This window comes from Littorina saxatilis, linkage group LG15 (genome assembly GCF_037325665.1).
Source record: "Littorina saxatilis isolate snail1 linkage group LG15, US_GU_Lsax_2.0, whole genome shotgun sequence".
Lineage (NCBI taxonomy): Eukaryota > Metazoa > Mollusca > Gastropoda > Littorinimorpha > Littorinidae > Littorina > Littorina saxatilis.
This window is the reverse complement of record NC_090259.1, coordinates 12,408,184-12,425,646: the sequence shown is the minus strand read 5'-3', so window position 1 is coordinate 12,425,646 and position 17,463 is coordinate 12,408,184. Positions and strand designations below refer to the sequence as shown.

At 42.4% G+C, this 17,463-nt stretch overlaps 1 protein-coding gene across 2 annotated transcripts in view; it reads right to left on the bottom strand.

The window, feature by feature from the left end:
- LOC138948583 (uncharacterized) overlaps nucleotides 1–17,463 on the bottom strand; it is a 67,730-nt gene that overhangs the window by 13,059 nt on the left and 37,208 nt on the right. For both annotated transcript variants that reach the window (XM_070320139.1, XM_070320140.1), the window contains exons 6-10: nucleotides 16,991–17,159; nucleotides 16,470–16,591; nucleotides 9,083–9,254; nucleotides 3,573–3,694; nucleotides 2,808–2,903 (exon numbers count right to left, since the gene is read on the bottom strand). In XM_070320139.1, coding sequence (XP_070176240.1) covers nucleotides 2,808–2,903; nucleotides 3,573–3,694; nucleotides 9,083–9,254; nucleotides 16,470–16,591; nucleotides 16,991–17,159 — 681 coding nt within the window. The remainder of the gene's footprint in view (nucleotides 1–2,807; nucleotides 2,904–3,572; nucleotides 3,695–9,082; nucleotides 9,255–16,469; nucleotides 16,592–16,990; nucleotides 17,160–17,463) is intronic.

The following is a 17,463-nucleotide window of genomic DNA, read 5'->3' as shown; positions in this document are numbered from 1 at the left end:
AACAGTTTAAAAATATATCAGGAGAATATTCCCCAATACTCCAAAGAAGTTTGAGGATAGCTGATACTCCCTTTCTCGGGCGATCAGCAAGGTCGTTTAGAGTGTGGAAAAAAGAGATTCTTGTGGACAAATAGACTCCTTAATATTTATACATGTTTACAACTTTCACTTCATTATCACCGAAGAACCATTTTTCTCGTAATGCCAGATGGCCACCGTTTCTAAACACAACTATGTTCGATTTAGCCATATTTACGACTACCTCAAGCTTCTTTGAGGTGGTCAATAAAACGTTTAGATGGTTTTGCAAACCGATGACAACTATTAGAGATTAAAACCACATCATCCCCAAACAACAAAATCAATAATTCGACTAAATCCGGTGACAATTGAATACCGTGTCTTCCATTTGCCCTAATGTCTTTGGTTAATTCGTTAATAAACAATGAGAACAAAATCGGTGAGCAGTTTTCACCCTGTTTTAGGCCGACTGGACACATGAATACATCTGAAAGTTCACCTCCTGCTCGAACACACGTTTACATACTTTTAAGGGCTAAAACAATCTTTCTACACATGCCATTCTGATCCCGTACTTTTCATAGTTTCTCCCTGTGAACAGAGTCAAACGCTTTCCGAAAATCTATAACGGCTGCATACAGTTTTCTATGTCTCAACAACTGTTTCTGTACAATTCCAAACAGTGTAAATATGTGGTCTACTGTAGAGTGATCTTGGCGAAAACCAGCTTGCTCCTCCCAAACAACTTCGTTCTCTTCTATCCAATCAGAAATACGTTTATTCAAAATAAAACTATATAATTTGCTGCATACATTCAGCAACGAAACACCTCTATAATTATCCGGTGAATCAATATCTCTTTTCTTAGGAATTGGGTGCAAAATCGAGTGTGATGATTCATCGGGAAACAAACCGTTGTCAAATAAATGATTACAAAATTTGGTCAAAAAAGGCAAAAGTATATCAATACCATTCTTATAAAACTCGTTAATCAACCCATCTGGGCCAGCTGCCTTTTCATTTTTTTAGCGCCCGGGCTGCACGCATTACCTCATCATGTGTGATCAATTGGTTTAAAAGAATCACAATTTCTTAGCTCTCCTTGCTCAAAACTTTGATTACCTTCACTACCTGGAGTATTTGTTTTAGCAGGTGGTACGGTACCAAAAACATCACGAAAATGCTCATACCACTGTTCCATCGATATGTTGCATTGTCCACCAAGAGATGGTCGCACTGAACGGACTGTTTCCCAAACAAATTTAGGGTCCTTTAAATTTGCATGCAATGACTCAACCACAGAATCTTTATATAATTCTTTTTTGTTTTGCCTCAACAACTCTTTATATTCTCTGCGCTTCTGAGAATACTGCAATCTGTCTTCATCTACGTCCGAATGGCTAGCCCTGCGAAGGAGTTGCCAAACAACTTGACGGCTCTGCCTACATTCAAGATCAAACCAAATTCTTCTTTTTTTCTGAGCCGACAAATATAACCTTTCTCATGCATTCTCCAGCATAAAACAAACTTTCATTAAACTTTGCAAGCGACTGGTTGACATCAATATCAATGAGCGCCGTTGCTTCTTCAATAATACCTTTAACATGATCGCTCTGCATGTAACAGTGACCGGCACGGTTGGCCTAGTGGTAAGGCGTCCGCCCCGTGATCGGGAGGTCGTGGGTTCGAACCCCGGCCGGGTCATACCTAAGACTTTAAAATTGGCAATCTAGTGGCTGCTCCGCCTGGCGTCTGGCATTATGGGGTTAGTGCTAGGACTGGTTGGTCCGGTGTCACTGGGTGAGACATGAAGCCTGTGCTGCGACTTCTGTCTTGTGTGTGGCGCACGTTAAATGTCAAAGCAGCACCGTCCTGATATGGCCCTTCGTGGTCGGCTGGGCGTTAAGCAAACAAACAAACCAACCAAATGTAACAGTGAAACTCTGCACATTTCTCTTCGTTCCATTGGCATTTTGAACAAGAATATTGTTTACCATGGGTTTTGGGGTAACACACGCCATTCTTAGTGGCAATAAACAATTCCACCAATAAATGTTTGGTCTCAACCATGGGCACAACTTTCAAATGTTCACAAAGTGAACGTAATTTTTGAGAAACAATAAAATAATCAACAACGCTGCTGCCACTTTGTGATATGTATGTGAAATGTCCAGGGAAGCCTGCTTTCTGTAATCCATTCAGAATCAATTGACCAAATTCTTCGCAAATGTTAAGAAGGTATCGGCCAAACGCATTCACAACTTTGTGAGAGAGAGAGAGAGAGAGAGAGAGAGAGAGAGAGAGAGAGAGAGAGAGAGAGAGAGAGAGAGAGAGAGAGGGAGAGGAGGGAGGGAGAGAGAGAGAGAGAGAGAGAGAGAGAGAGAGGGAGGGAGGGAGGGAGAGAGAGAGAGAGAGAGAGGGAGAGAGAGAGGGGAGAGAGGGAGGGAGGGAGAGAGAGAGAGAGAGAGAGAGAGAGAGAGTGGGGAGAGAGAGAAAGACGGAGAGGTTAACAATAATTATTATCTTATCTTATCTTATCGTATCTTATCTTTGAGGATGAAAGTCGCTTGTTTATGTCAATGCTTGTTATTCTCTCAGGTGCCAGGAGAAAGGTTCCGTACAACTCTCGCTTACTCCATTACACATGTCGCATGCATAAAGAGCGATTACTTCCCTTTGGTTATTTGGTATCTTATCTTATCTTATCTTTTCCAATTTGATCTGATCTGATCTGCTTTTATCATAAATGCTACGTGACTGAAAATCTTTACTTAGCAATACCGCACCTGAGGATAAGCACATCACGTCGTTTGCAGACGAAGGTATGCATATTTCATTTGACGTGCATACCCCTCTTCGGTTTTTCCGGCATTCAGTTGGCACTGCAACACATTCAATGAGTCACCGTGTAGCAGCAACAAGTATAGGAGAGCAAAAACGAATATTTGTTCCAGACATCCGTTGTAAGTTATTTTGACTCGTATCAAATGGGTAAATTATATTTTTTTTGTTGAAAAACAAGAAACGCTAAATCTACGTTGGATGATAACAACAAATACCAACATCAAGGCTGCCACTTCTGTTATACATTTAGGTAAGAAACTCAAGTATCATGTTAGATACAACTTTACCATTTCCTTCGCTATTTATTTTAAAACAAATTAACTTGTGCTAATAATTATAACGTCATCGGAAATGGGAGACAAGGCTACAGTGCTTGGAGAAAATGGAATGTCAGAAGAGAGAAACGTCGATTCCAACTATGTCTTAAGATGTCATTCTGAGGTTTAATTGTCGAAGTTTACACAAGCATATGTGTACAGGCGAACGCGTGCGCCCCCCCCCCCCCCCCCCCCACACCTCCCCTGGAGGGCTAAATGCGACAGGTGGATGGTGAACTGCACAGTTGTAAAAGAGAGATGACTGCCCATGTAATCGTTAATCCACCGTCATTCAATGACTGACACAGTTAACACCTTTTGTGAGCAATGAACAACAACTTCTGTGGAAAGTAAAAGATGCAAGTCAGACAGATCAGAAAGTAAACAAACTTTGGTGTGCAGCTGTCTCTTTGTAAAAGGCAGCGTCTTGGAGTGTGTATGTGATTGAGTAAAATAAGGAATGTGTCGTTCCTCCCCTCGTAACAGAATCCATTTGACTGGGTCTGTCCGTCCTTGCAAAAAAAGAAGGGATAAAAAGCACGTTGATTTCAAGTTCAGCTAAGGTTACTGGTACCCGCTGATAGGACAACAACAAAAGTCTAATCTCCTTATAAAAAGTAAAGAGAGAAGAGAAAAGAAAAGAAAAAAAAAGGGTTACTGGTACACTTAATTTGTCAGAGAGAGAGAGAGAAACATTGAAACATTGAACTTTATTACAGGAAAGATAGCATTAGGTCCGTGGGACCTTTCTTACAGCTAGTCTTTCTTACAGCTAGAGAGAGAGAGAGAGAGAGAGAGAGAGAGAGAGAGAGAGAGAGAGAGAGCGAGAGAGCGAGAGAGAGAGAGAGCGAGAGAGAGAGAGAGATAGAGAGAGAGAGATAGAGAGAGAGAGAGAGCGAGAGAGAGAGAGAGAGAGAGAGAGAGAGAGAGAGAGAGGAGAGAGAGACAGACAGACAGACAGACAGACAGACAAACAGACAGAGACAGAGAGAGAACGTATGTGTGTGATTGTGTGTTTAAACATTTTTTTGTCCAATTGCACAGCACATTTACGCCGTGTTGACGTGTATGTGAAGAATTGACTGTTCAAAACAGCAACATCTGTGCACTACTTTGCACCCCCGATAATAATTTCACATTAAACTAGCCTATTTGACTTGGATTAAGAGAGCTACCTGAAAATTATATACTCGCAAAAAAATGACTTGCCCAAAAATGCCTGACTCTCCCGAAGTTGACGTCACGCATCTTAGACTTATTGGATACATAGTTTGCATTTTCTGTTTCTGCATCGTTGAAAATGCTCACAAGTAAAGACAAACTGAGCGACTTATGCGACGGAGGTTTGTTTGCCGAACAATCACAAAATGCATGTGTAATGCCGTCCCGATGTGTAGATTACTAAAATCCGTGTGCAATCCGCAGTAAAATAGTCTCAGTATACTGCAGGGGCGGATTAGGGGGGGGGGGGGGTTATTACTAATTAATACTAACTTTAAAAGAAATAATGAGTGCCTGGATAAGCCATAAATTGTTCATAAAATAGCTAAAATTCTTCAGCGGGGGCCTTCCCATGTACACCACAAGGGGTCTACCCCCTGGACCCCAGGTTGTAACCCCCCCCCCCCCCCCCTTCTGGCTTAACTGCTCCGCCCCTGTACTGTACTCAAAGCAATACTCTATTGCGTATAATACTTACCCTGTGACACAAAATTCGAAAGTGCCGTTGAGTATATAAGGGTAATGACAAGTGATTGTACATGAAGATAATAGACGAATTCCGAAAATAACTCCGTGGGGTTTGTATTGGTTGTGGGAGAGTGTCCTTTTCTTGCAAAACTATTGGATGGGCCAATCATTAGCAAGAGATCTGTCGGAAACACATGGATACACACACGTGTTTCCTTCACACTGTTAACCAGTGATTTGTAAAAATGTAAAAATATAAAAATATCGCATTCCACAAAGTAATACATGCCTTTTATTATTATTAATATTTGTTGTTTAGAGCCTCTATGCTGGGTGGTGGGGGTGGTTTGGGCCGGATAGGTAAAATATTACGATTTTAAGCATAACAAAGAAAGAGAACAAAAGCTGCCGGGAGGAAGCGACCCGATGGAAAAATAAAGTAATGAAAAAACAATATTGTAAAATAATAGATTTCTTGACTTTGGGGTAACGCGACTATGTTGTTGCTAGCTTTCCACTGGGAGGAACCGACCCGAATTTCCCAGCGATGGGACAATAAAGTAATGGAAAAACCTAACAGATCCCTTGACTTTAAAGATGACAAGAAAATATCAGGCCCCCCATGATTTACATTTTTACAAATCACGGGTTAACACACACCCCTCTCTGGTGCTTGGCCCCTCAAATGTTTGTACGAGGTTTTGCAAGAAAAGGACACTTTTCCACAACCCATACAAACCCGACGGACTTATTTCCGAAAATCGTCTATTCAAAAGCGCGTTTTGAAACCTCCGTATCTCTCGTACTGAAAGCCTGTTGATCAGGGTTTAGTGCAAGTCGGCTATTGTTTGGTCATTTAGGCTGATTTGCCTGGGACCAGGCTACCTCCAAATCAGTAGCGGGGCGACCATCCCCAACCCAGCGGGTCACACTGCGGTGGTGGATAGTGAACGGCCCTTAGATATAGGGGTTAGCTGCGAATAAGCTAACTTTAGCAAATAAGCAGTCCCGAACCAACTGGCGATGTTCCTACCAGGACGGGGTGGGGTAGAGGGTAGCTCCACTACTTCTACACAATGCCTTATATGTCCTATGACAGGCTCATCATGGCGATTACGAGCCGCCAAAAAAAGATCTAGCTATGGGGAAGGACACCCCGGAGAAACAAACCCGGGCAGACGATTGTCAGCTTTTGGCGGCAAATCGTCTACCAGAAGAAAACTGGTATAACTAGAAAACCAGGAGAGCTGAAGACGGAGGTACTAGGCCATTGGCGCTCTCCAGACAACCATGGTACCTCGCATATACGGTACACACAAAATGATATTGTCAGATCATAGCGATACTTATGGCGCTCGCTCATTGAGGTCCCTACAGGGTGAAGCAGTGTCAGGCTCTGCGCCTCAACAGACTCTACCTCTAGCGAATGGAGGTCCCTCCCGCCGAAGGTCTAAACCGCCTCGACACGCCAGGGGGCGGGGGAGGAGTACGACTGGCAGCACATCAGGACCCTCCAAAAAGCATCTGCCTCTTATGGTGATGCATTGGAATGCAGAAGGAGTTTTGAACAAGAAAGTGGAACTAGAACACATCCTGCATGAGAAAAACATGCATTCAGGAGACTCATCTACAGAGCAGCAAGTCCTTCAAGATCCGAGGCTACCAGTGCTTCAGGTCAGATAGAATTGACAGACACAAAGGCGGAATCCTGACTCTTGTTAGGAACAACATTCCTGCATGCGAGACAGCAGTTCACATGGAGGGAGCCGAAGATCAGATTATGAGAATCAAGCTGAAGACAGCGGAGTTAAACATGCTCAAAAGATACTGTCCCAACAACCACCCGCTCTGCCTTGACACCATCCAAGTCCCAGATTCAAGCTTCCTTGCAGCCGGTGACTTCAACAGTTACTCACAGAGTTAGGGCTATGCCCACATGGACCGTCGAGGTGAGGAGTTCGAAAACTGGTAGGACAACAACAAACTCATCCTCATCAACAAACCTCATGACCCCCCCACCGAAGTACAAGCAACTTATCTCGCCCAAGAAGTAGAGGACGCTTTTCAGGGACAAGAGCTTGTCTTCGCCGCGTGGATAGACTTCCAAAAGGTATTTGACAAAGTCTGGACAGATGGACTCCTGGTGAAACTGCAAAGAAGTGGCGTGGCAAGCAACATGCTACGATGGATAAAGTCCTACCTCCACAACCGCCGAGCCAGAGTCGCCGTTGACGGCCTAAAAGGCAAGAAAGTTCTGCTGCGACATGGAGTCCCCCAAGGAGGCGTGCTCTCGCCGACTCTGTTCCTAGTCTTTATCAACGACCGTATCGAAACACTCCCAAACGGAATCCATGCTGCCCTCTATGCTGATGACTTGGTGATGTGGTGTACAGAAGAACATGCCACCACAGCCACATGCAGAATGCAACTAGCAATCAACAACCTGGTTGCATGGGCAGAGGACTTGCATGGGCACCACACTCTTCACCCTGTCTCCAAAACAGAAAGCAGGCACCATCAAGCTAGATGAAACATCCCTGAAAACAGAAGAGGAAGTTACATACCTCGGCGTCACTTATGACAAGAAGCAAACATGGAGACCCCACATCCAGAAAGCTGAAGGCAAAGCGAGACGGATGATGTTCATCATGCGCAAGTTGGCAGGAACCACTTGGGGTGCCAACGAAAACATACTTAAGCGGGTATACGAAGGAGCAGTCCGACCCCACCTTGAGTATGGATCCCCAGCATGGTCGACAGCAGCGAAGACTCACCTACAAGGCCTGGATAAGGTGCAAAACCAGGCTCTTAGAGTCATCACTGGAGCCATGAGGTCTACACCCATCAAGACCATAGAGGAGACTGTTGGGCTGCAGCCGCTCAGCGACAGAAGAGACGCCAAGATCATGGTGCAGGCTGAGAAGTACAAAGCCTACCCAACCACCCCATGCACCACAAGCTGGAAGGTCTCACAAAGAACCGGCTGAAGAGCAGCAGTTTTGTTCATGAGAGCAAAAGACTGTCCAGAGGGTACACAGATCAGTTACCATCCACAACACTGCCCTTGAACACCTCTGACACACCCCAACCATGGAAAAACAGTCAAACAAAACTCCAAATCAAGATGACTGTCCCACAGATTGCCTCCAAAGATTGCCAGAGCGACCATGCCAGACGCAGTCTCATCCTGGATCCACGTCTACACTGATGGCTCTGCAACTGACGCCGTGGCCAACGGAGGAGCTGGCGTGTATGCATCTTTTTCTGAGGGGCACACCACTACCACTAACATTCCCACTGGAAAGCACTGCTCCAACTACAGTGCAGAAACCTAAGCCCTCGTGCAGGCTGCATCCATTATTCAGGACTCCTCCAGCGAATGTCTTCAGGCGGTCTTCCTCCCAGATGCACTCTCAGTTCTTGAGGCCCTCGCAGGAGGAACATTTCCACACCTCATGGAGAAACTCCACAACGTCGAACAACAAAGGCGAGTGGTACTGCAGTGGTTACCTGCCCACTGCGGGATCCCCGGAAATGAGAGGGCAGACAAGCTCGCCAAACTCGGAGCACAGGGAGACCAAACAGACAACCCTGTCAGCTTCATGGAGAAGAAAACCCTCATCAAGGCAGTGTTTAGGCCCCAGAAACGGAAGGACGATTATCATCTCCTCACGCGACATGAACAAGTCGTGCTGATGCGACTCCGCACTGGGCATAACCGCCTAAATGCCCACATGTCCCAAAAGATGAAGCTGGTCCCCTCCCCCACGTGCAGCTGTGGACTAGAGGACCAAACCACTGAACACATCCTTCAGCGATGCACCATCCTTGAGAGTCTGAGAAAAACCGTGTGGCCAACTGCAGTCTCCCTCCACTGCAAGCTGTACGGAGGAAAGGAAGACCTGGAGAAGACGGCATCATTCGTCTCGCTGTCCGGGCTGACAATATAACAAGTGTGATCGACAAGAAGAAGAAGAAGACGAAGAAGACGAAGAAGAAGAAGAAGAAGAAGAAGAAGAAGAAGAAGAAGAAGAAGAAGAAGAAGAAGAAGAAGAAGAAGAAGAAGAAGAAGCAGGCTCATTTGCGAGCGTGTACAATGTGACGGGAAAGTTGACAGCCAGGAAACCTTTGGAAAATTGCCCATGTTTCAAAGCAAATCTTAGTAACAACCGTAAAGATGTGATACAAGCAGGACTGAATATTTCCGTTACCTGTTTACATTGATGCTGCTGTAAAAGATCTTGCCATCATAGGAGAACACCCTAGTTGTTGTCATGGTTCTCTGACTTATGGTTCTAAGTAGACTTGGCTGACCACCATTCGAATCCAAACTCTGTATAGTTGAATTATTGTGATCAGTGTCGAGGAAATACACATAGCCATCTGCAAAACAGAGATGTATCTGCTTCACCACGAGCATGCATGGGGTCACCACACACACACACACACACACACACACACACACACACACACACACGCGCGCATACACACACACACATGCACACACACGCATACAAACACACACACACATGCACACACACGCATACAAACACACACACACACACACACACACACACACACATACACACAACCACACACAAACACACACACACACACACACAAATACACGCACACATACATACACGCACACACCTGTGATCGTACTGAGAGAGAGAGAGACAGAGAGAGACAGAGAGACACAGAGAGAAAGAGAGAGAGAGAGACAGAGAGAGAATTGAATTGAATTGAACTTTATTTAACAAGGATTAAGATTTAAGGCTACGCCTTTTCTTACAATCTGTCCTTGGGACGCATAGACACACAATTATATAATTAAAAAATTAAAAATTAAAAAGTTAAAAAGTTAACCAACAAAAGGAGGTCGGAAAACTTCAGCACGTGATAATAAAGATGATGATGATGATGATGATGATGATGATGATGATGATGATGACGATGATGATGATGATAATGATGATGATCAAGATGAGGCATGAAAAGCATACATATGTGGTTATTCATAAAATCAAATACATACTATGCAGGTAATTATAAATACAAGCTGATAGCAATCGAACATGTAGAAATAGTACAACAAAAATATGTTCAGAACATACAATGCACAGCATATCTTTGACGTAATACTAAGTGTGGTAAATCAAAAGGCGTTAAACTACTCAGACATTAAGTGGTTTTTAACACATTTTTAAAAACTTTTTAATGACTTTAAGTGCTTAAAGGATGATGGAAGCGAATTCCAAGCTGAAGTACCCGAAAAAGCAAGACTGGTCTTATACAGGTCAATTCGTGGAATCGGTGGGATCAAGTTGACCGACCCATATCTGTGGGTAGCTTTATTAAATAATGATGTAATGTAAATCGGCACTTTACCGTAATACAATGTATGCATGCAAATGGCTTTGTTTAACTTGAGATGCTTTTCCAGTGGAAGAAAGTTAAGCATTTTTAATTTCATATCTGTTGAGGCATTATCCTTTACGATGAGTTTGGCCGAGCGACGATAGAGAGAGTCTAACTTTTTCAAGTGGACATCACTGCTGCCATCCCAGAGCGTCGAAACAGAAATAATGTGAGGCATTACTTGAGCATGGTGGAACATTTCCAGAGTCCTTCTTTAACTTGGAAAGGAGGAAAACGTTCTTGGCTACTATCTTGCAAATATGCTGTAATTGTGCCTGCAACTTTAATTCATAATCAATAATTACCCCTAAAACGCGATGCTGTTGAACTTGTTCAATTGATTACGTGCCAATAGTAAGATTTAGTTTGAGTGGAGAAATCTGGTGTTTTTGTCTGGTTGTAATTACCATACTTTTATTTTTTATTGGATGGACAAGCATAGCATTAGCACTAGACCAGTTATTTACATCGTTTAAAGCTGTTTGAAGGGAGGACTATATCAGGGCCGGACTAGGCTAAGAGGAGGGGGGGGGGTTGCCAGTGGTAGTCCAGGGGGATGTTCCCCCTGGCTGGGGGGGGGGGGGGTTCAAAAGTATATTGTGAAGATATGGGTGTGAATGCGCGAAGCGCCGATCCGACGGCGCAAAGTGCCTAGCTTGCTAGGGGGGTCCGGGGGCATGCCCCCCCGGAAAATTTTGAAAAAAAGGATGCAAAATGGTGCCATCTGGTGCATTCTGAGGATGATCATTACCAGTTTCAGGCAGCAGATTTTGTCACTGATTAATACCCCAAAAATTGAATCTCAATGTAAAATAAAGAAATGCATACCTCATTCAAAATTTTTATTTTTTGGCTGGGGGGGGGGGGTCCGGAAACCCTAGACACCCCCCCCCCCCCCCCCCCCCCCCCCGTCGTCCGCCCCTGGGGGTCAGGGGGCAAAGCCCCCTGAAGCTGATGGGTAGGGCATATTCTGAGATAGGAAAATAGTCGCTCCTTGCATGAAACGGCATAAAATAAGCAATAATAATAAAAAAAAATTAAATAAGTAAGGTACATGTTTAGGTTGCGCAACCCCCATAACCCCCCCGGTAGTCCGGCCCTGTATATTACTGGAACAGACTTCCCACTTGCATGAAGAGAAGAATCGTCAGCAAAAAAATCACTTCTTACATTACTATCAGAAATGTGCAGTGGCGGATCATTGATATACAGACAGAACAAGATCGGCCCAAGCACTGAACCTTGAGGCACCCCGCATTTCACAGTCTCCTCATTAGATATTTTACAGTTTAGGGCAGTATATTGAGATCTGTCATGTAAATAGGAAGCAAAGAAGTTACACACTGAACTGTTTCTGACATACAACTGTAATTTCTTCAATAGAATTGATTGATCAACAAGATCAAACGCTTTTTTAAAGTCGAGAAACACAGCACCACTGATTTCAGATCGGTTTGTTGCAGACAACCAGGTGTTGCATAGCGTGGTAAGGGCGCTGTGACAAGAGTGATTTGTTCGAAAACCAGACTGAAATTGATGGAAAAGGTTTCTGCTTTCTATGTACGCAAGCAAATGTTTGTGAATATGTTTTTCTAATGGTTTGGATAAAATGGGTAATAAGGAAACGGGTCTAAAGTTATTTGGGTCGGATAAATTTCCGCCTTTATGGAATGGAACTTCTTTTGCTCTTTTTAACAAACTAGGTACAGTATTTTGCTTTATGCAGAGATTATACACATCGAGTGGCTCCACAATGTATGGTAGAGCTAGTTTGGTCAAGTAAGGAGGAATCTTATCAGGACCCATGGACTTTTTATTCTCAAGGCCTTCTAGCACCTTCCCTACCTCATGCACTGCCATGTCTGGAATAGTGAAAAAAATCGTCTGGTTTACATTTCTGATTACAAAAATCATGTAATTTGGAGAAAGACTTCAATGTCAGAATCAGGTCTGTCGCTTTTTGCAGATTCATTTAGCCTATTGGCAAGGGACAAAACATGGTTATTAAAATCTTCAGGGAAGATGGTTGTGGCAGACGGATTTGAGTTCTGTTTAGATTTACCTAATATGTTATTAACAGCACGCCAAACAGTTGCAACATCTTTCTTGTCCTCGATTAATGTATTAAAATAATTTGCTTTTGCTTGACGTGTTAATTCTGTCACTTTATTCCTTTGTTTCTTAAAATCAGACTTCATGTTGTTTGCTTTTGTAAAAATCACGCAGGGACATGGCTTCTATAATCTGTTCCTTCAACCATGGGGGAAGAGATGGATATTTCACTCTGTGGTGACGTAGTGGGGCATGCTTAATCCACTATAGGATAAAATATATCTAAAAGGGCGCCCAACGCTTCGTCAACAACAACATAATTAAACACAGAGGAAAATGGTGCTAAACTGAGATCAAAGAAGAATTTGGTTTCATCAAACGTGTTAAAGCTTCTATATTCAATAGTTGTATGGCCCTTGTGCACCGGCTTAGGTAACTTGAACGACCAAGAACAAAATATTGAACAATGGTCACTGATGCTTGAAGGTACAGTTTTCACGTTTGACACCATGGAGGTATTATCAGTGCAAATGTGGTCAATCAACGTTGATGTTGTATCAGTCAATCTGGTTCTTTCTTTCTTTCTTTATTTGGTGTTTAACGTCGTTTTCAACCACGAATGTTATATCGCGACGAGGGAAAGGGGGGAGATGGGATAGGGGAAAGGGGGGGAGATGGGATAGAGCCACCCGTTAAGTGTTTCTTGTTCACAAAAGCACTAATCAAAAAATTGCTCCAGGGGCTTGCAACGTAGTACAATATATGACCTTACTGGGAGAATGCAAGTTTCCAGTACTTAACATTTCTTACATACTGCTTGACTAAAATCTTTACAAACATTGACTATAGTCTATACAAGAAACACATAACAAGGGTAAAAGGAGAAACAGAATCCGTTAGTCGCCTCACACGACATGCGGGGTGCAGAGAAATAAGGATGTGGAAAAGAAGACTTTTGGTAAGTGAAATAAAGGTGATGGATCCAGTCAGGTAGAAATAAGACAACAAGAAAAGAATTGGAAAACTGCAGGGAATAGTAGGGAGAGTTTTCTTGGAAGGAAATATAGGTGAAAGGACTTGTAAGGCAGAAATAAGACAAAAGAAGAGAAGAAACAGAACCGTTAGTCGCCTCTTACGACATGCTGGGTAGCATCGGGTAAATTCTTTCTTGTCCCAACCAATATGGGACTCCCCCTAACCCGCGGGGGGTGTCAATCTGGTTGAGGTGTTCTCAAGTTGATGGAATCCAAAGAGAGATGTAACTGAGCGACAGGCTGTCTGGGTTTTATGCAAGTCTATGTTAAAATCACCAAGTAACAAAACATTACGATTATTACATTTAATGTTATCCATCAAATCAATAAAATCGTCAGACCAAGCTGAATGGGATGCGGGATTTCTATATACAAAGCCGAGGAGAAAAGAATTCGAATTCTTATAGGAAATTTCAAGCCAAAGGCATTCAATACTGTTCACTTCCAGATCAGCCCTGCGCTTAACAAACTTTGCTATGGAATCATGGACATAAACAGCAAGAAAAGTTATTTATTATTATTATTATTATTATGTTTTACTTCCATACTGTCGCGTCGGATAACAGAATAATTAATGAGGTATCCGCAACATATGTGTTTATGTGTTTGGTTGGTCTCTTCTTTTGGTAGTGCAATAGCGTTAATTATGGATTGTTGTTATCATCGTTTGCATGGGGACTTGTCTGTTGGTCCAAACAGTGATATGGTTATTGTGATATTCTTGGCTGCACTTTGGCATGGAATGTATGTATGTATGTATGTATGTATGTATGTATATATGTAGGTATGTATGTAGGTATGTATGCATGTGTGTTGGTGTGTCGGTGTGTTAAGTGTGCAAGTAAAAAGGGTATTGTAGTTGTACATATATTACTTTAGATATTTTTTTGTTATCATGGGTTTTATGAATTTTCTTCTCTTATTCTTTTATAATTATTAATTAATGACCTATATGTGCTGATGACCAATTTAATTTCCTTTGTTGGATCAATAAAAAAAATGTTATGAGTGTTATGTTATGAGTATATTATCACAGATGCGTGAGTCCAGCCTAGTCTCTGAAATCCCAAACAAATGGGTTATGGGAGAATGTTGATTTAATAACACGCAGAGATCAGGAATTTTGTTCAAGAGATGATAAATGTTTAAGTGTCCGATATTCAGTCCAGCGGCTGGAGCTAGTGCCGACATGCTTATAAATGTTAAGAGTACACGCAGAAGCAGACACAATCCGCACACGCTGGACGTTGTAGAGTGAATGTTCAAGATTTGCCAGAAAATGTAAAGTTCTTGTCGTCTACGAATTACACAATAGAGTTCTAAACAATGTGCTACGACGTGTCACCGGGAGGTCAGACGATATGGAGAAGTGCTAGAACCGAAGGGAAAGAAACACACTCTTTCCTCAGTGCCCACGTCACGTCACACAGACAGAGAGACAGAGACAGAGACAGAGAGTCAGAGAGAGACAGAGCCAGAGAGAGACACACCCACACCCACAGAGAGAAAAACAAAGAGAGAGAGAGAGACAGACAGAGAGAGAGAGACAAAGAGAGAGCGAGAGAGACAGACAGACAGACAGACAGAGTGAGACAGACTTGAGATAGAGAGAGACAGAACTCAGACAGACTGAGATAGAGAGTAAGACAGAGAGAGACAGACAGAGAGAGATCAAGACACAGAGAGAGAGAAAGCTACAGAGGGAGAGAGAGACACAGAGGGAGACAGAGAGACAGAGAGAGAGATACAGAGACAGAGAGAGATGATGATGATGATGATGATGATGATGATGGAACTTTATTTTTCAAGGATAGAGGTTTAAGGCGACGCCTTTTCTTACAACCGGTCCTTACTTCTAATACAAATGTCTAATAAATGATAAACAAGTAAAACAACTTGACAAAATAAACAGATTAAACGAACTAACCAGCGAACAATGGACAAGTAAGGCAAACAAGCAAATAAACATAAACAACAAAATGACAAAGTAAGCAACATACAAATCGAAAGCGAAACATGCAACATGTTAATTGAGGTTACACATGTAAAGTGATCGACGGCAACATTCACACGATACCAACGTTTACACTAATGCTTACAATGATTATGATGATGATGAAGATGAAGATGATGATGATGATGATGATGATGATGATGATGATGATGATGATGATGATGTTGATGATGATGATGGAAAATCGCAACATAAATTCCACATAATACATGTAATAAAGAACATATTTTGTAATTCATAAAGCTTTGCCAATTGTTGACAGCTACTTGCACATGTTAAGACTAGTATAGCCATCTAGGTAGACATATAATGTTTAAAACTCTAGATCTTCAGTGAGGTTAATGATCTTATTACAGACGGAATGGAGTTCCACACTACAGCCAGAGGAGGCTTGACTAGTTTTGAACAAATCAATCGTGGGTATTGGTGGTAGAAAATTGATAGACCCGTACCTTTCGGTGACTCTGTGAAATAGGTCCTGAATATAATTGGGCACTTCGCCATGATATACTTTATACATCATTACAGTCTTATTAAACTGTAAGTGTTTAACTAGCGGCAGGTAGTTTAGATTCTTTAACTTCAAATCAGCTGATAATTGTGGACCATTTAACATGATGTTAGCTGCCCGACGATGTAGAGAGTTTAACTTTTTCATGTGAATATCAGAGACGCCATCCCAAAGAGTTGATGCGTAATTAATATGGGATAAGATGTGGGCATGATAAAATAGTTATAGTGTTGCGATATCGACATATTGCTTTAACTTTGATAGCAGAAACAAATTCAGAGAGAAAGAGAGAAAGAGAGAAAGAAAGAGACACAGAGAGAGACACAGAAAACAAACGAACGAACGAACGAGAGAGAGACTGAGAGAGAGAGAGAGAGAGAGAGAGAGAGAGAGAGAGAGAGAGAGAGAGAGAGAGAGAGAGAGAGAGAGAGAGAGAGAGAGAGAGAGAGGCAGACAGAGACACATAGAGACATAAAGAGATACAGCGACGGACTTTCCTTTCAGGCAGACAGACAGGTTTTATTGAACACATGATTGATGCATTTCCTTGTGTGCTTGATACTCACGCTCAGAGTCGACGGTAACTGACACCATGTCACGTATTCCACTCAGAGAAAACAAGGTGGTGATGTTGCTTCCATCGTAGTTGGCTGCCTCTATCGTTTTGCGAGTAGTCCAGTACACCTTCCTGCAAAACAAATGTCAATGTAGCTGAACGTTTTGAATAAAGTGTATCAACAGAGATAACGCTCTCTGAGTTTGACATCAGAAATTAGAGTTAAAGATAAGAGAAGACCTGCAAATACATGAAAACATTCAAAAATCAAAGCAACGATGAAGAAAGGTGCGCTAATTAGACATAATTAATGTATGACAAACACAAGGCATATGTCAGTGTGCTTTTCAAAATAGATATTTGCGACGAGTCTGTTAATGTCGAAATCAACTCTTCGGTTAGAAGGTCACTTATTTTCCTTGAGTATGCAACAAACAGCTAGACTTTCCTCGAGGCAGTGTTTCAACCGGGGAACGAAGACCACATGCAGACACCCCAAAAAAGTACATCGATGAAGATATTTTGTCTTACCCCGTTTTTGTATTTACTGCAATTTTAGTTTGATCGTCCAGATCTGTTGCAATGATGTGCTTATGTGCATCACCAGAAGTCGTCAGGAGACCAATGACGTCATGTCCACTATCGATGTAGAAGAGTAGGTCAGATGGCGCATCTAACACAATGTCACTCAACACCGCGCCTGTTAATATGAATAAATACATAAAGACACAGACACAACATCTCAGTGGCAGGGGGATGGAAGCACTTGTTAATGAGTGGGAGTGTGTATGCGCGTGGTGTGCACGAGGATGTATGCACGTGAGTGATATTTGTAAATGTGTATTATTATAATATCATCTTTGTATTTATATTATTGAAATTGTTATATCTCGATGTACAGCGCTAAGAGCATAGTTAAATTTGTGAAGCGGCGCTATATAAGCTATCTTTATTATTATTATTATTACAAACAGACACACAATCAGACACACTCACACAATCAG